The sequence below is a fragment of the Gasterosteus aculeatus genome, chromosome 3 (genome assembly GCF_964276395.1).
Source record: "Gasterosteus aculeatus chromosome 3, fGasAcu3.hap1.1, whole genome shotgun sequence".
Taxonomy (NCBI): Eukaryota; Metazoa; Chordata; class Actinopteri; order Perciformes; family Gasterosteidae; genus Gasterosteus; species Gasterosteus aculeatus.
Genome location: NC_135690.1, coordinates 10,783,903 through 10,798,084, shown reverse-complemented (window position 1 = coordinate 10,798,084; position 14,182 = coordinate 10,783,903). Strand labels below are relative to the sequence as shown.

The 14,182-nt window shown below is 45.5% G+C and overlaps 1 protein-coding gene across 4 annotated transcripts in view; it reads right to left on the bottom strand.

Moving 5' to 3' along the window:
• LOC120816145 (low-density lipoprotein receptor-related protein 8) overlaps positions 1 to 14,182 on the bottom strand; it is a 55,815-nt gene that overhangs the window by 30,628 nt on the left and 11,005 nt on the right. For 2 of the 4 annotated variants that reach the window (XM_040171534.2, XM_040171533.2), the window contains exons 3-4: positions 7,200 to 7,322; positions 534 to 662 (exon numbers count right to left, since the gene is read on the bottom strand). In XM_040171534.2, the coding sequence (XP_040027468.1) occupies positions 534 to 662; positions 7,200 to 7,322 (252 nt within the window). The remainder of the gene's footprint in view (positions 1 to 533; positions 663 to 7,199; positions 7,323 to 14,182) is intronic. The other 2 variants (XM_040171535.2, XM_078099235.1) reach the window with 1 other exon arrangement.

The following is a 14,182-nucleotide window of genomic DNA, read 5'->3' as shown; positions in this document are numbered from 1 at the left end:
TCCCTGCGGGAGGAGGAGGAGGTAGGGGGGGTTGGGGAAGTGCACGCGGTTGAGTTGCCTGATTGGATGTGTAGGAGGTGATGCCACTTTTCATGGTTGTAAGGCCCCTGCAGTGAAAAGTGTAAAGACACAAGGTTGAAGTTGTGGCGGCGAAACTTCCAACTGTCAACAGAAAGATGTACATGTGCGATCCTTCGCACCAAAAGTCATTCTATATGAGAGATGGCTTTGGTGTTAAGTGCAGTGGGCTTAAAACTCCAACCTCACTTCAAATCCATCTAATTATATGAAGCTTTATCTACTGAGCTTGCATGTCTAAAGCCTCTGGAAGATAAGTGAGATCAGGAAGGATGAAACCCCCGTAAAATACGAGAAAGGAGGAATCGGAATTCTCCTCACTCTACCGACCGCGTTCCCCCCGTCGAGTCAGCCGCTTCTGCACATTTCTCATTGTCACGTTTTGAATGGATTCCTTCCTTGAACTGCCAGCGGCAGGTTTAAGTAAAACCAACAGCAGACCTCATCAAACTCACCAGACGCGCAGTCCTCCTCGTCGGCCCCGTTCTCGCAATCCTTCTCCCCATCACATCTCCATGACAACGAGACACACTTGTTGGTGGATCCGCCACAGTCAAATTTCTCTGGAGGGCACGTCTGTTTGCCTGAGGGAGGAAATCAAAGAGGTTTCTGCAGTGAGTTTATGTTCCCATAAAAGGGAGACAAAGGAACACAACAGACAGCGCTGGACTCCATTTCTGTCACCACCACGAAGCAGATCAAGCTCATCCAAAACTCCACCACGCCGGCCGATTGATTTTACTGTACAAAGCAAAAGAACACACCACCCCCACCCCTCCTCAATCTCCTACAATCTGCTCCAGTTGGCACAGGGTTGGTTTGATCCATAATACGATTACAGAGAATTTTGTTAATTAGGCATCTTTGCTTAAAGCCTCCCAGTAAGAAATGTGGGGTCAGTCTCTGCACCAAACATATGCTTCATTTTTTATATTATATTTACATTTAACAATAATATCTTATTTTTCGTAATGTTTTCATGATAAAAAAAAAAGTTACGTTCTTCAATCAGTTCTGTAGCTTTGCCAGCCGATGGACCGCAGTTTGACATTTATTTAAATGATCGATGTGGGAGAGGTTTTTATTATTTTCGCCCGTTCTCTTTTATCGGATTAGCAGGACAGACCGGAAAGAGGTGCAGAAAGAAGAATGCAAAAGAAAAGAGGCTCACTCCACCAGGCGAGCCGACAAGGCCACCAACCCACTCCACCGGGCCTCAAGGATGCACCACATCACCTTACATTTCATTGGACGGACGTGTCGTTCCAAAGTGAATTAATTCATTCCGTCCGCTGTGCTACCAGAATAGAAAAGGGACCCGACGGAGACGAGCGTCCACAGGGTCCTCGGAGTGACAGGGAGGCCAGTCATCCAGAAGCAGAGGAGCAGCGAGGTCTGAGTACGAGTTCCTTCCACTGCAGCGTCAGACTCGTGACCTGGATGAAAACTGCAACGGTGAGCTGGCGTCCGGCCTGTCGAGCTCAGAGTCCCATGATCTGACCGATACCGTTTACAGGCCTGGCAGATATTTTAGGGGGAACCGTGAGACGTCGTGTGAAGGTGAATATCAAGGTTATTTTCGGCACTTAATAGTGTGCAACTGTCCCTGCGGCACGCCGGGGTGACAGTACCGAGGTGGGGGGGCGGGCGGGACGGGCGGGGAGGCAGCTGGTGCTTGGGGAGGCTGAGCAGCGAGAATGGCTGATGCAGCGGGCCGTGACCCCCCCCCCCCATCATCCGCCCACATACACACAGTAGAGAACACTCGGGCTCAGGGACAACATTGTATGGTGTCATCTTCTTACAAACATTTAATTCCTTTCTTTACCTTGCATTTGCCAACTCATTCGTCAACGTCCTACGTGGAGGGATCAAGCGTTTGACCTTTTCCACTTGCCAGTAGCGACCATTTCCCTCGTGGTTAATCTACGGGATTGAAATGTAAAAGGGGAATTTTGTTTCTTTCGCGGGGCGAGAAAGTCTATGTTTGAGTAAAGTGTGTTACCGACGCAACAGGGTGTGTGACGGCCTTTGACGTTGCCTGCGTCAGTGATATTTGCTTCACGCACCACAGCCAAAAAACAAACAAGAATCAAGGAAATGAGTGAGCAGAGAAGAGAGCGATGCTGAGGACAGCTCCGGGGACAAGCCACAAGCAAAATACTGCAGCAAAGGAGAAAAAAAGAAGACAAACTGATCCTCGACCTTTCAGGTCCTTCTCCTTAAGCCAAATCCAGAATCACCCACACAGAGTGGAAAGAGATGAAGGAGGACAGGCGGGCAGAGCGAAGACCTGAGCAGAATCCCAAAACCACCGAGCTGTCGAGTCCTTTCAACTTGTGACTCTTTAATGAACCGCGATGCCGCTTCCTCCCAAATCCAAAGCAAGCCAACTTCAAAACGACAGTAGCAGTGGTAACTCAACGCCCCCCCCTGAGCGCCATCAATAAGTGACGATTGTAATAAAGACGTAGGTGATGGGTTTTGGCTTCAGAAAGAGGCAACATATTAAAAAGCAATTACTCACAGACAAACTCACTGCCTGCCGGTTGTTTACCACCAGAGTGAAAAATGAGGATTCGTCTCCGCTGTGGTGTTTTGGCAGGAGATCTGTTTAGCAACCATCACCTTCTACCCAAGGCAGTGTTCGTCTCAACAGGTTTAACGGCTTCCCTTTTCGTTTGATCGTCACGATTGACCTTGTTATTGCTGACAGCAACCCCCTAAAACGGCTAAACTTGGCATTCAGTGAAGGAGCGTAAAGACGCTTTAATTTGTTAGTGGCCACGAGGCGTCTGATATAATACCACCACGAAAAAAAAAGCCTAATAAACACTCAAACTGATCGGATATGACAAACTGCAGCTTGCCGACGGATGTAACAAGCCACTGTGAGTTCGGTACTCATTTTCATATGAATGAATGCCTATTTCTGACACTTGTAACGAGAGGCGATCCATCTTACTGCCAGTTCCTGACAGCCAGTCACAGTTAGTAACATGTGGATGCTTAAAAACCATCATTCAGAATCACACACCTCCCAATTTCTCACAAACATATATCCGACTGCCTGAGGTATCAGATTTTGTGTGGCTGTAGGAGCAGACGTACGTATGTATGTATGTAGGTGGGCCTGCGCACGTGTTTGGGTTCCGGTGGTTAACGAGATAACTCGGCTTCTCTGCCTCACAGTTGAAAAGGCACAAATCACTCCAATAACATCTGAGTCCTGCTCAGATTGAGCGGTTCATTAAACCGGGTTAGCGTGGCCATGTCCTCCTCGCTGAATTATAGATCTGGTACAGCGGAGAAAACTTGCTGCTTGCAAAACACAAGAACGGAAATTGTTATTTTCAGCAAAGTGCATTAGCAATCAAGGCGCTGAAGCGTGCATCTCTACTTAATATTAAACGCGGTACCCAAGCTGCTTTAAGTGAGACAGTTTAATAAAAGACTAATACTGGCACATTATTTTTTGGGGTTTTGAATTCTGGCAGATACTGAGCAACGGAAACACCGTGGACTGATTGCCAGTTAATCACAGTGCTAACCATTCAAACACTATTAGAAGTTAACTTAGTGGATTTCATTTTTGCTGTTAATTGACGGATTAAAGTGAGCCAACTGAGCCATTATTATTTGGAATTCATCGTTTTGATCATTTATCGTTTAATTTCTAGGAGGATTCAAATCAAACTTCCCAGTCATCTGGACATTAATCAGCATTAGATGATTCATCAATTACTAAAGTGACAGAACATGTATTAACTATTTGTAAAAAGGATACCTTTTTTTAAATTGAGTAAATTCCAAACAGTCCCTTTTTGCAGCTTCTCAAATGTGAGGGTTGATATATATATATATATATATATATATATATATATATATATATATATATATATAGCAGCCTCAAAAATGTAAACAATGTCAGCTATTAATGAAAATTTGCCAACGTAGTAACTTGCAAAAAGAACTGGTAGAGGAGAAACCTATACACGCCAAAAGGAAATCCAGGTGACGAAACACAAATGGATGTAATATTCAGTAAGTGCAATGCACACAAGAACATTGTTAACATTGTCCATTTTAAAGTCAATAAAACCGTAAAGCCTAAAGAAAAAGCTCAACGGGGTTGAGGCTCATTATCTGCACAGCAGTTTATAGAATAAGGTTTTCATCATAACCCCTTTCAAAAAAATACCCATCTGCCACTACAAATTACACGACCTAATTGAAAATACTATATGGCGGATTTAAAAAGAATACCGAAAGACTCCTTGAAACTGAAACTCCCACAGGCCTGTCAACTCCTCGAAACTGAATTCAAAAGCAGAAAAGGCAAACTGACAAGCAGCAATGAACTGAACTCAGCAATTTAGTCAGAAAGTGTCAAGTAGCAAAGTGCCCTCCTTCTGCGGCTAAGCTCCTTAACCAAGGGACTCGGGGCAACGAGGAGCCCGGAGAAATGACGCTCCTCCTCTGGCCAGGGAGCGGAGGAGCTGCCGTGCAGCTGGCTGCAGCGGCCGCGATTACACGTGAGTCTGATACAAAAACTATGAGCTAATTCACGTCCCAGAGTCATCCATTTTTCATGGCCGGCTAGTAACTCGTTCAGTGTGGCCCGAATTTGAATTCTTGATAAAGCGTTGTAACGCTACTCCAGCGTGTAATTGGTAATCCACTCAGCGAGCCAGAATGATTATGGCACAGATGTCTGCAGAGTCCAAGGTGCCTCAGCAGTAGGTATGTGTGTGTGTGTGTGTGTGTGTGTGTGTGTGTGTGTGTGTGTGTGTGTGTGTGTGTGTGTGTGTGCACATGTGGAAAGGAAATTGAAAGTACAAGAGAGTTGTGTGTGTGTGGAGGGGGGGGGGGGGGAGGGCAAAAGAGAGTAAGACAAGGTGTGTTTGCATTTGAGAGCACAGCACAGTCTTATCAGCATAACTGGAGCATGATGCGTTAAGGTGTGCGCTGTGCTATATGTAATTAAATGATGTGAGACCACTCACTGGTCTCACATAATGGCAAATTTCATATTTCTTGCACGCTAACAATTGTATGCAGTCTGTGTGAAATTCCGGTCTTCCCACGACTATTAAAACATAAAACAATCATCACTCCTGCCGGGTTTAATTGATAAATGTAAAGCGTGGCAGCTTTTGACTATAAAGGCAAGTGTTGCATGAGATTGAGGGGAAAAGCAAAACGCTGACACTGTTAGAATTTCAGAATGAAAATTAAGCTTTAAATTCAATCCGGAAAAATATACATTTTCATGGCCTGTGGTTTATTTTGTATTTCCTACCATCAGTGTAGGGTTGGTTGCCGTTGATGAAGGTACAGCATCGTCATTCTTCAGTCTCTTTTCTCGATAGTGTGATTAAGGCACAGTTGGAAGCGCTCAAACTGAAAGACATCTGAGATGTGTGGACCTCTCCTGAATCCTGAATGGGACACCTCTCACCTGGCACACAGTGAGGAGGGCTGCATAGTTTGACTTTTAGAAGGAGGACATTCATATTACCATTGCGCCTACAGCACCTTAAAAAGATTTTTAAAATATGTCTCTACACCTCCAGATATTTATAATATTTCTGACAAATTGTGTCAAAAGCAATACTTAATCCTGATTATTATTTGCAGAGAGAAATAAAAACCCAAACAAAAATTTTCAGCGCTGGCGTTCAGGGGATTTACACCCCAACGTAGAGTCAATGCATAAGGGATTTCCATATAAATGGCTTTCTTCTCAGCACAGATCTCTATCTCTTTTTTCTGTGGCCATGCGACGAATCCTTCGTTCATTTATCTTTAATTGGATTTCCAATATGAAAACTTGTTATCCTTCAGAGGTCCCTTATGTCTCCCTCCTTGCACCCAACTTTCTGGGGGTGACATCAGAAGCTTTGCTCGGCTGCCTGCTTGATTTTCCGCTGAACAGACGGACATCCGCCGCCAATGAATTGGACCGAAACAAGACGTGAACGTCCTTTGATGAGATCCAAAGATTTGTTCGCCTTTTCTTGAATCCCACAATTTAATTCCTCCCACGGTAACGTAAAGAATAGTGTAAGGAGCATTGTAGTAATGGGTAGGACAAACACGTCGGCTTCAAACTGGTATTGTGTAACCAGCCTCCAGCACCCTGGCTCAACAAGTCATTCTTGGAAAGTTTTCCTCCTGACGCCAACTTGAATGTTACAGCTTCCGTCTACATGTATCAGCCAGGGGAGCTGAGGTGAACTTATGTGGGCGATCCCAGAATGCATTTCGCATAAAACATCAACACCTCTTAAAACAAATAGATGCAGGGTGTTGTTGCTCCAACATAACGATTAACAGAATCCTGATGAAGATCTGAAAGGGTTGAAACAGCTGTTCAGGGTGAAATACAGCTAAATGCTTCTCCGCAACACATAATTATTCATCAACTTAGTGCTTCCAGCTCAGATCTGAAATCTGTAACCCCAAGAGAGAAGCCAGCCGCCACGGGAGCAGAAGAAATTAGCATTGAAGAAAGAACGAAAACAATGAATGTCTGGTTGGAGCCTCCCACACTTGAGGCCATGCTTGGTTGCGGAGACGTCACCTCACCTCCAGTAACCCCTGTCAGAGCCGCTGTGTGGGTGCGATAGACTGGCAGAGGCTCCAAGCGAGCCAGCCAGCGATCGGTGGCTCTAACGGCTTCGCAGAGAGGCACTCTCCATCACACAACACTGAGCTTTGGAGTGCGTGGGCTGCGGGAGGCAGGGGGGAGGCAGGGGGGAGGCAGGGGGAGGCGTCTGAATGGCAGCTGGAGCCGGGATAACAAGGTAAATCAGCAACCAGGAATACAGGCGCCATGAGAGTCCAGATAAAAGTATAAAACGTCAGAGATGAAGACGTGGTGGCGTATCCAGACGCGACGCAGAAAACGCCACCATATTAAGCCACCCACAGTTTTTATTTTTTCTTATTTCAATGGTCTGTAACCGATCAGCAAAATAAATATTTGATGGTTTTGTTATGGAGCGTATGATTCAAAAGCGAACCAATGTGCCGACTTTGCAATAAGACTCCAGTTAGAATCAAGTGGACCTAAAGACGGCCCCGGGATGCGAGCGCGGCTGAAAGGTTTCACTTACTGCAGGTCTCCGCTGCCTCGTCGGAGCCGTCGGGACACTCGGGTTCCCCGTCGCACCGCCACCGTCCCGGGACACACTGGCCATTTAAGCAGGCAAACTCTGCGGGGGCACACGTCTTCCTGGCTGCTCGCAGGCCGAGGAGAAACACAGACAGAGAAGAGCAGTGAGACTAGACAACGTGAAGACACTTAAGCTGCCATGAAACCGGTCACGTTATTTGAACGCCTGTAATCGTCCCTTTTGTCGGAGATCAGGCTCTCCTCCTTCCTCACTCATCCCAGACAGCCGGCTCATTAATTATCCCCACTTTCCCCGTTATCCCGACTCCTTCATCTGCTCGCCTCCAAACAATCTGATCTCCCTCGCTCGGGGGGGGGAAAAAAAAATCAGAGAACCTGTAAAACATTTTACTCCCCAAACCTGGTTACCAAAACGGAAAACTACGACCCAGCAAAAAAAAACGTCAAGCGTGCAGAGGATTGGAATTTAAAGCTTCACGGCAGCTACTAAAATTGTGTTAGCGTGTTGTGTTCAAAAAGCAACACACTGGGGGAAAAAAACACTCCCCACCTGTAGCAACGAGCTCGGCCAGCGGCTCAGACGCAGAGGTCAGATTCGTTCAATCTCCTCGGCCCAAGAGGACCTGCGGTACGGTCTAATAAGTCGCTGGCTTAGAGGGCTGGAAGCTGAGCTCTCTGGGCCGGGATTGTTACCCAGGCACGCGGGTTCCTAACCGGGCTGCATCGTGGCTTTGATGCTGCAAATTAGATACAGCGTTTAGAGGCGAGCAGGGAGCTTAAGCTCGGCTGAGGGGCCGTAAGGCCGAAAAGTCAAGCAGTGGTTTGCCTCGCTGACGCTAACATAACCCTGCCCTCACTTCTTAAACCCTTAGAAAATATCTTCATTTTAATGCAAAATGCTAAATGAAATGCCCACTTATACATGCAAATAAAATATCCATTAATTATTTGTTACGGTGAGTTGAAGTGCAGACCTCTAGATGTGAACCATGGAGAAATCAGGGGAACATGTGACACTATTCACTGATACTGATGCGTTTCACAGCACATCATATTCTCCTGAAATGTAATTCTCACATTCAAAGTACCCCGACGCTTTATCTATGATGAGGCCTCGCTCTATGATGCAGAGTATTTCAGGAAAGCCTGCCGCCAAGAAGCACTTGTTTTAGAAACTGCTTGCCTCCAATTTTAAATCTCAATTAATTGCCTCATTCTTAATTATCTCCTGTGTCAGAGTGCCAAAGTCAAAGCGATAACGACTCATCTTGGCGCCATGAACAGAAATGACTAAATGTGTTATAGTGTCCCTGTACTAGAATACTGTGCTTGATGTGTTTTGAGCCTGTATCACAATCAGTAATCTTTGTTTCAGAGGATCTAAATCAACATTCTTTCCCGCTTTTTAAGAAGAACTCAATGAACTGACCCTATTAAAACTAGTGGGACAAACATTCCCCCTCCCTTTGTCCCTTCAGGTTTCTCTCCTCTCCAACGGCGTTTGTCACCAAGAAAAAACACATTTTTGCTCTTTTTTTCCTCAGACGACATAGTACGAAGGTTTTGTGGAGCGCAGCTTCGGTACTACTTGTTTCCTCATTAGAAAACAGGAATCTGGGCCTTTTTTTGAAAAGGTGAAGACAAATGATTTTGGGGCAAACGAGGGTAGTGGAATCCTTTTAACTAACACCTCTCTCAAGTGTATAAACCCATTAGTGGCGTTCTCACATTGAGTTTCCCGCAACACGCACAGCAACACATGTATTTGCATAAGGGAGGCATGTTTTCACAATCTAGTCATTACTCATGTGAGTAGGTGCAAGTCAGAGAGACTCGACAGACCCCGAGGCGCAGCACTGAGATTAAAGGAAACAGAATTATTATCGGCACCTAATTCTTCAAATCCTGGAAGATACACATTCAAATTCTAATTTCGTTTCATGAATTATTCGGGCTCCCAAGACATGAACAAAAAGCAAGATGAATATATAACTCAACGCAGTGTGTGCTGAGAACTTCTTTTGACGGCGTAACAAAGACCTTGAAAATCTCCCGCTTTGTGGCCTCCGAAGGTCACGTCCGCACACTTTGTGTGGTTTCTCTCCGAGAGTCTGAGCTTCCTCGACCAAATCCAACGGAGCCTTCTTCTCGCTTCAGTCGAGGTCTACAGGGGCCACGGTTCACTTGGCAATAACTACCTAGGATGGCTCGTGCCATCTGCCTGGATTGACTTTCTCTTTTAATTAGGAGATGTTTTAAAATGTTGTGCTTGCACACAACGTAGTTTTTGACGACGGCCACTGCACACGTGAACACACTCACGCACACACACACAGTACGCGCTGGTGTTCTACACGTACGCAGCTCCGGTTCGTCCGAGAGGAATCTACCGAGAAAACAAAACAGCGGCGATTCCGTTTGCGTGAGCATGACGGATGTGAAGTGACACGGAGAGGACGAGGGCCCTGCACAGAGGAGCTCACCCAGCCATGTTACGCCTTCTGAAGGAGGTACAGCGGCGAGAGGCTCCACGCTCCAACAACCCCACCTGGAGCTTTCTCCTCTGGGGGTCCATGTTGTCAACATTTCCCTGCTTCTCTTGCTTTTTCCTCTTTTCTTGCACGCAGATCACGAGGGGAAAAGCCCGGTAGACCTACTTACGGGACGGCTCGGAAGTTACATCGGGTGGCTGCAGAGCTTTCCGTGATCATCAGATACAGAGAGTTCAGCTTCGGCGGCCCGAGGGGTGTCAGGGTGTGCGATCTGCACGGCTCTCCTTTGAGGGGCGGTAAACCCGATTTGAACGTTTTTAACTAGCGTTGTGGCTCCGAGGCTGTCAGGCTGTAGGTCGGTTGATTGGTCTCCCTGTTATGTTATTAAAACTTTTTAATGGTGACATCCTAAATATTTCTTAATAAAGGGTTGACGGAGCTTCCAATTAGTTCAGCAGTAGGTTTATGTTCCCATCGGCATTCATTACTCCAGCTTTCCTTCTGAGAAATCTGAGATGGCTGTAAAACCGAAGAGGAAGCCAGAGCTGGTGAATGCAGAGACGTCGCAAACTCGGTGCTTCATGGTCAAATCACTGAAGGACTGAACTTCAGTGATTTGACCATGAAGCTCCGTCTGAACTCAATTGGTTTTGTCTAATTAGAAAGTGAATTAGTTTGTATCGTCAGTTTTTCCTCAACTCTGTCCCACTTTTCGGTTTATGTGAGGTATCAAACAACACAACAATCGCATGACAGATGTTAGGGAATACTGCTTATTGTGCTATTATCATTACGCAATATGCTGTTTCATATCCTGTTTTAATTGTGTTAAAACAGGAAACGGCAGACTCAGCTGTATTTTCTCCACCAAACTGAAAAAACACTTCATATATGGGAGGAGTTCAAAACACATTTGCACACACTCATACGTTATCTTACGCACACCCACACATTTGCCTGTATAAGCTGTTTTAAATCTCGAGTCGACATAGCCAGTTTGATCGAGTGAAGAGTCTAGTACTCTTGACCGGCTCCCCTTGCAGCAAGTAAAACTCACAGGTCAACTGAGTGTCTTTGCTTCTCGTGCTGTGATGGTTCTCTGGTGTAATCAGCAGGATTCGTGGTTTCTGACTACGACAGATAATATGGAACAGTGCCGCCAATGAAAAAAGGGCAGGATAGAAGAGCGCAAACACCACCACACTATTGTTATGTGTCCATATTTGTGAGTAAACCTTTTGTAACTATGATGAACACAGCATTTTTAGAAGTAATTTGACGAAATAATATTTTAAGGATTACCAGCCCCCAGAAATATGTCTGACGGACAGGTGAAGCCTCATTGGGAAGATGTATATGTGGGGAAAAGGCTCCTGGGTTTACTTTTTAATGCGCCCTTAATTAAATGAGCTCACTCACTCATTCAGTGACGTCCAGGACCAGAGCAGCAGACAGTCGTATAACACACGCTGTCCTCTTACCCCGTGAAGAAACCTCCTTCTTTTTTTTTTTTACCTTGAAGGATATTAATGGCAGCTCTTTCCATTTGGGGGCCACAAGAAGCTTAATAGGTAATGCAGTGATAAGCACATTCTCCTGGGCATTAGAAGACAAATGGCCTCACCGGCTCAGAGTGAAGTAGGAAGTGTTGTCAAAGCAGGAAACATAATGTATCCCGTTGGATTAATGCAAATGATTAAAGCTTCCCAAATTAACAGGATACCACGGTAGCATACCAAATACAGCATGACATCAACGAGGCGTGGGACGAGCTGCTCGGGAAATTGCTTTTGCGAACGATTTTAGAATCTCACGAGGCTAATTGCAGTGTTGAGGTTTGCCAGAAGCGCCAGAAAGAGGACCGAACTTTCAAAACAGCATCTAATAATTCTCCGGTATTGCACATAATGTTACATAATTGAATAACATAACTGAATTAAGGTGGCCTCAGTCTGAGTAACACATTTCTCCTGTCGATTCCCTCCTCTTATCTTGAAGCACTAAGTATCGTCTCGTGTCTGAACTCAGTATACTGGTTGATAGAGTATTGATCCGGCAACGCTGAGCCACAAAGTGTTGGAATCAACAGATTGGATCTGTCTCTCTCTCCTCTGCACTACACTTTTACCCTTTTGAACAAATTGGGTAGGGAGATACAATGTTTACCCTCCTATGTTCAGTCAAGTTGGGACAGCAAGCTTGACTTTCGTTATAACCTAAAAAATGTGCGTTTTTCCTTATTGACATTGGAGGGTATTTGGGGATTTATCAATCCCAATGATGGGATGAAGATGATTATATAATACGTTGTATCTTATTGCTAAATGCAGTTGAGAAATGACTTGAATTGAGAAGAGGCTTAAATGAATCACCACATAGCTTTACTCCATGTGTCATTACTTTGTTTCATATCAGCTTCATTGAGTCACTTGAATATGCAATAAAAACACTGACTGCTTGTAACAATTAGCGATCCCAGACACACGCTATCAGGTGTGCTTCACAGTACGTTCAGTCCACTTGGGGCTCATCACTGCCCAGCATTTGTCCTGACCTTGTGTCAAAGACGGATCCTGTGCTAATTATAGAGCTCGGCCTACTAAAAAGACACGTTTTCTCTCCCCCCAGTGAGGCCACATTGGCACAAACAACCCCTGACCAAGGAGGAGACGGGGCAGCGTGAGCCACATTGGCACCGTAGCACCTCCTTCGACTTGACTAAACCCCCAAAGACCGCAATGTCTGAAGTATGACAGAGTAATATCGGAGAGGCGGTTGTACACCAGCATCTGGGAGAGGAGACAGCTGAGCCAAAATGACATTCAGCACAAGTCTTTGTTTATCCAACTGTTTTCATTCCTTATTCATGCTTATGTGACGGTGCTCTTCGCGTTGCATATGGCACCGAGCGGTTAAATGAAACTGACTGCCGAGATAACACATACATCAGGCAAAGCTGGCCACTGCTCCGACTGTCAGCAAATAAACACACGTGCTGCTGCCCTCCACTGCATGATGCCCGCGCCATGTGTCTGACCTTCTGCTACCATCCTCCCCCCCCCTGTGTTTGCTGGTTTAGAGAAGCAAAATATTTTTGGTGCACAGCCATATGTCAGAATGCACATCCTACAGACCGGCATCTTTACTGGGACACACTGCTGCATCATTAAAAAGTGCAGCGACAGCCAAAGCTGGAACTCACTGTCTACGTGAAGTTTGATGGGTGAAAAAGGGTGCGTGTGGTGCGTTTCAGACATCAACGTCTAACAGTTCACGTCCAGCTGTGTGACAGTGGCCCACGTAAACGATGAGCAGAATACTGGCGGCCACTTGTTTTCTTTACATGCATTATGTTCTATAGTTTGGCGTGATCGTCCCATTGGGGATAACAAAACAACGTTAAATACACAGAGAAATGTGACATAGATCAATCTGCCGTAACATGAAGAGCTCCATTTTTCATCTTCCTGTAAAAAAAGTCTACTGTACTTTCTTTTGCTGCTTTTTAAGCAGCGTGCGTGACGCAACCCAACTGAAATGTCAGTTCTTCTCCTGGAAAGTCTTACATCTCATCATAGAGAGTTAAAGCAATTGTTCTACAAGACGTCCTACAGTTCCACACAGGTTCTGCTCTCGCGCGGTGTCCCCCGAATGGACTCGGCCCGGTGATCATTCAGCAGGGAGCACAATCAAGCCCCCGGTGTGTCAGAGCAAAGCAAGATTCTGCAGAAATATCTTCAGGAGAAACGCCTGCAGAAACAGAGAGAAGGGGTGTGATGGTGGTGGGAGTAATCACCACAACCAGTTTGCAGCAGCGCAGCAGGAGGGGAGAAGGACCTGCAGGGAAACACCTTCAACCTGCTTGTCCCGTGGCGTGACGGGGATTTGGGGATTGCCAGATGTTGCAGCAATTACTTCTCTGTCTGAACCAGACCGAAAATAAAAGAAGAACTGAGCAATAATTGAACATTTCATAGAAAAAGGATGAAAGGAAGTATTTTGGCAGAGTAATCTAATCAAGGCGGGCAGTGGCGAAAGCTGGCGAGTTGTTACCAGCAGGCGTTTGCAGGAACCAGCCTCTCCTGCCATTTCACACAATGCTTACTGCTCACAGTTGAAGCTAGCGCATGCAGCCAAAAGTCCTTCTTTTATCAGATAATAAATGAACAGAATTACCGGAAACATTCCTAAAAAACTAATCCTGCTAGACAGATGGAGGGGCCTCTTGAGCTGAAAGGCTGAAAGCTTCATTTTGATGAAGGGTGATTCTTCAACTAAGTCAAAAGCCTTTGCAAAAAGGACAAAAAATAATAATATTTAAAGATAACTTTTCATGATGACACAGTGTCAAATAGTTGTCATGAAGTAAAAATTAAATAAAAATGAAATAAGCTGGTGGGTGCAGTCTATCACCTGCAGTGCGGCCTTTGGTTAGGGGGTGTAGCAAACAAGGGGGCAAAGGTGGGTCTCT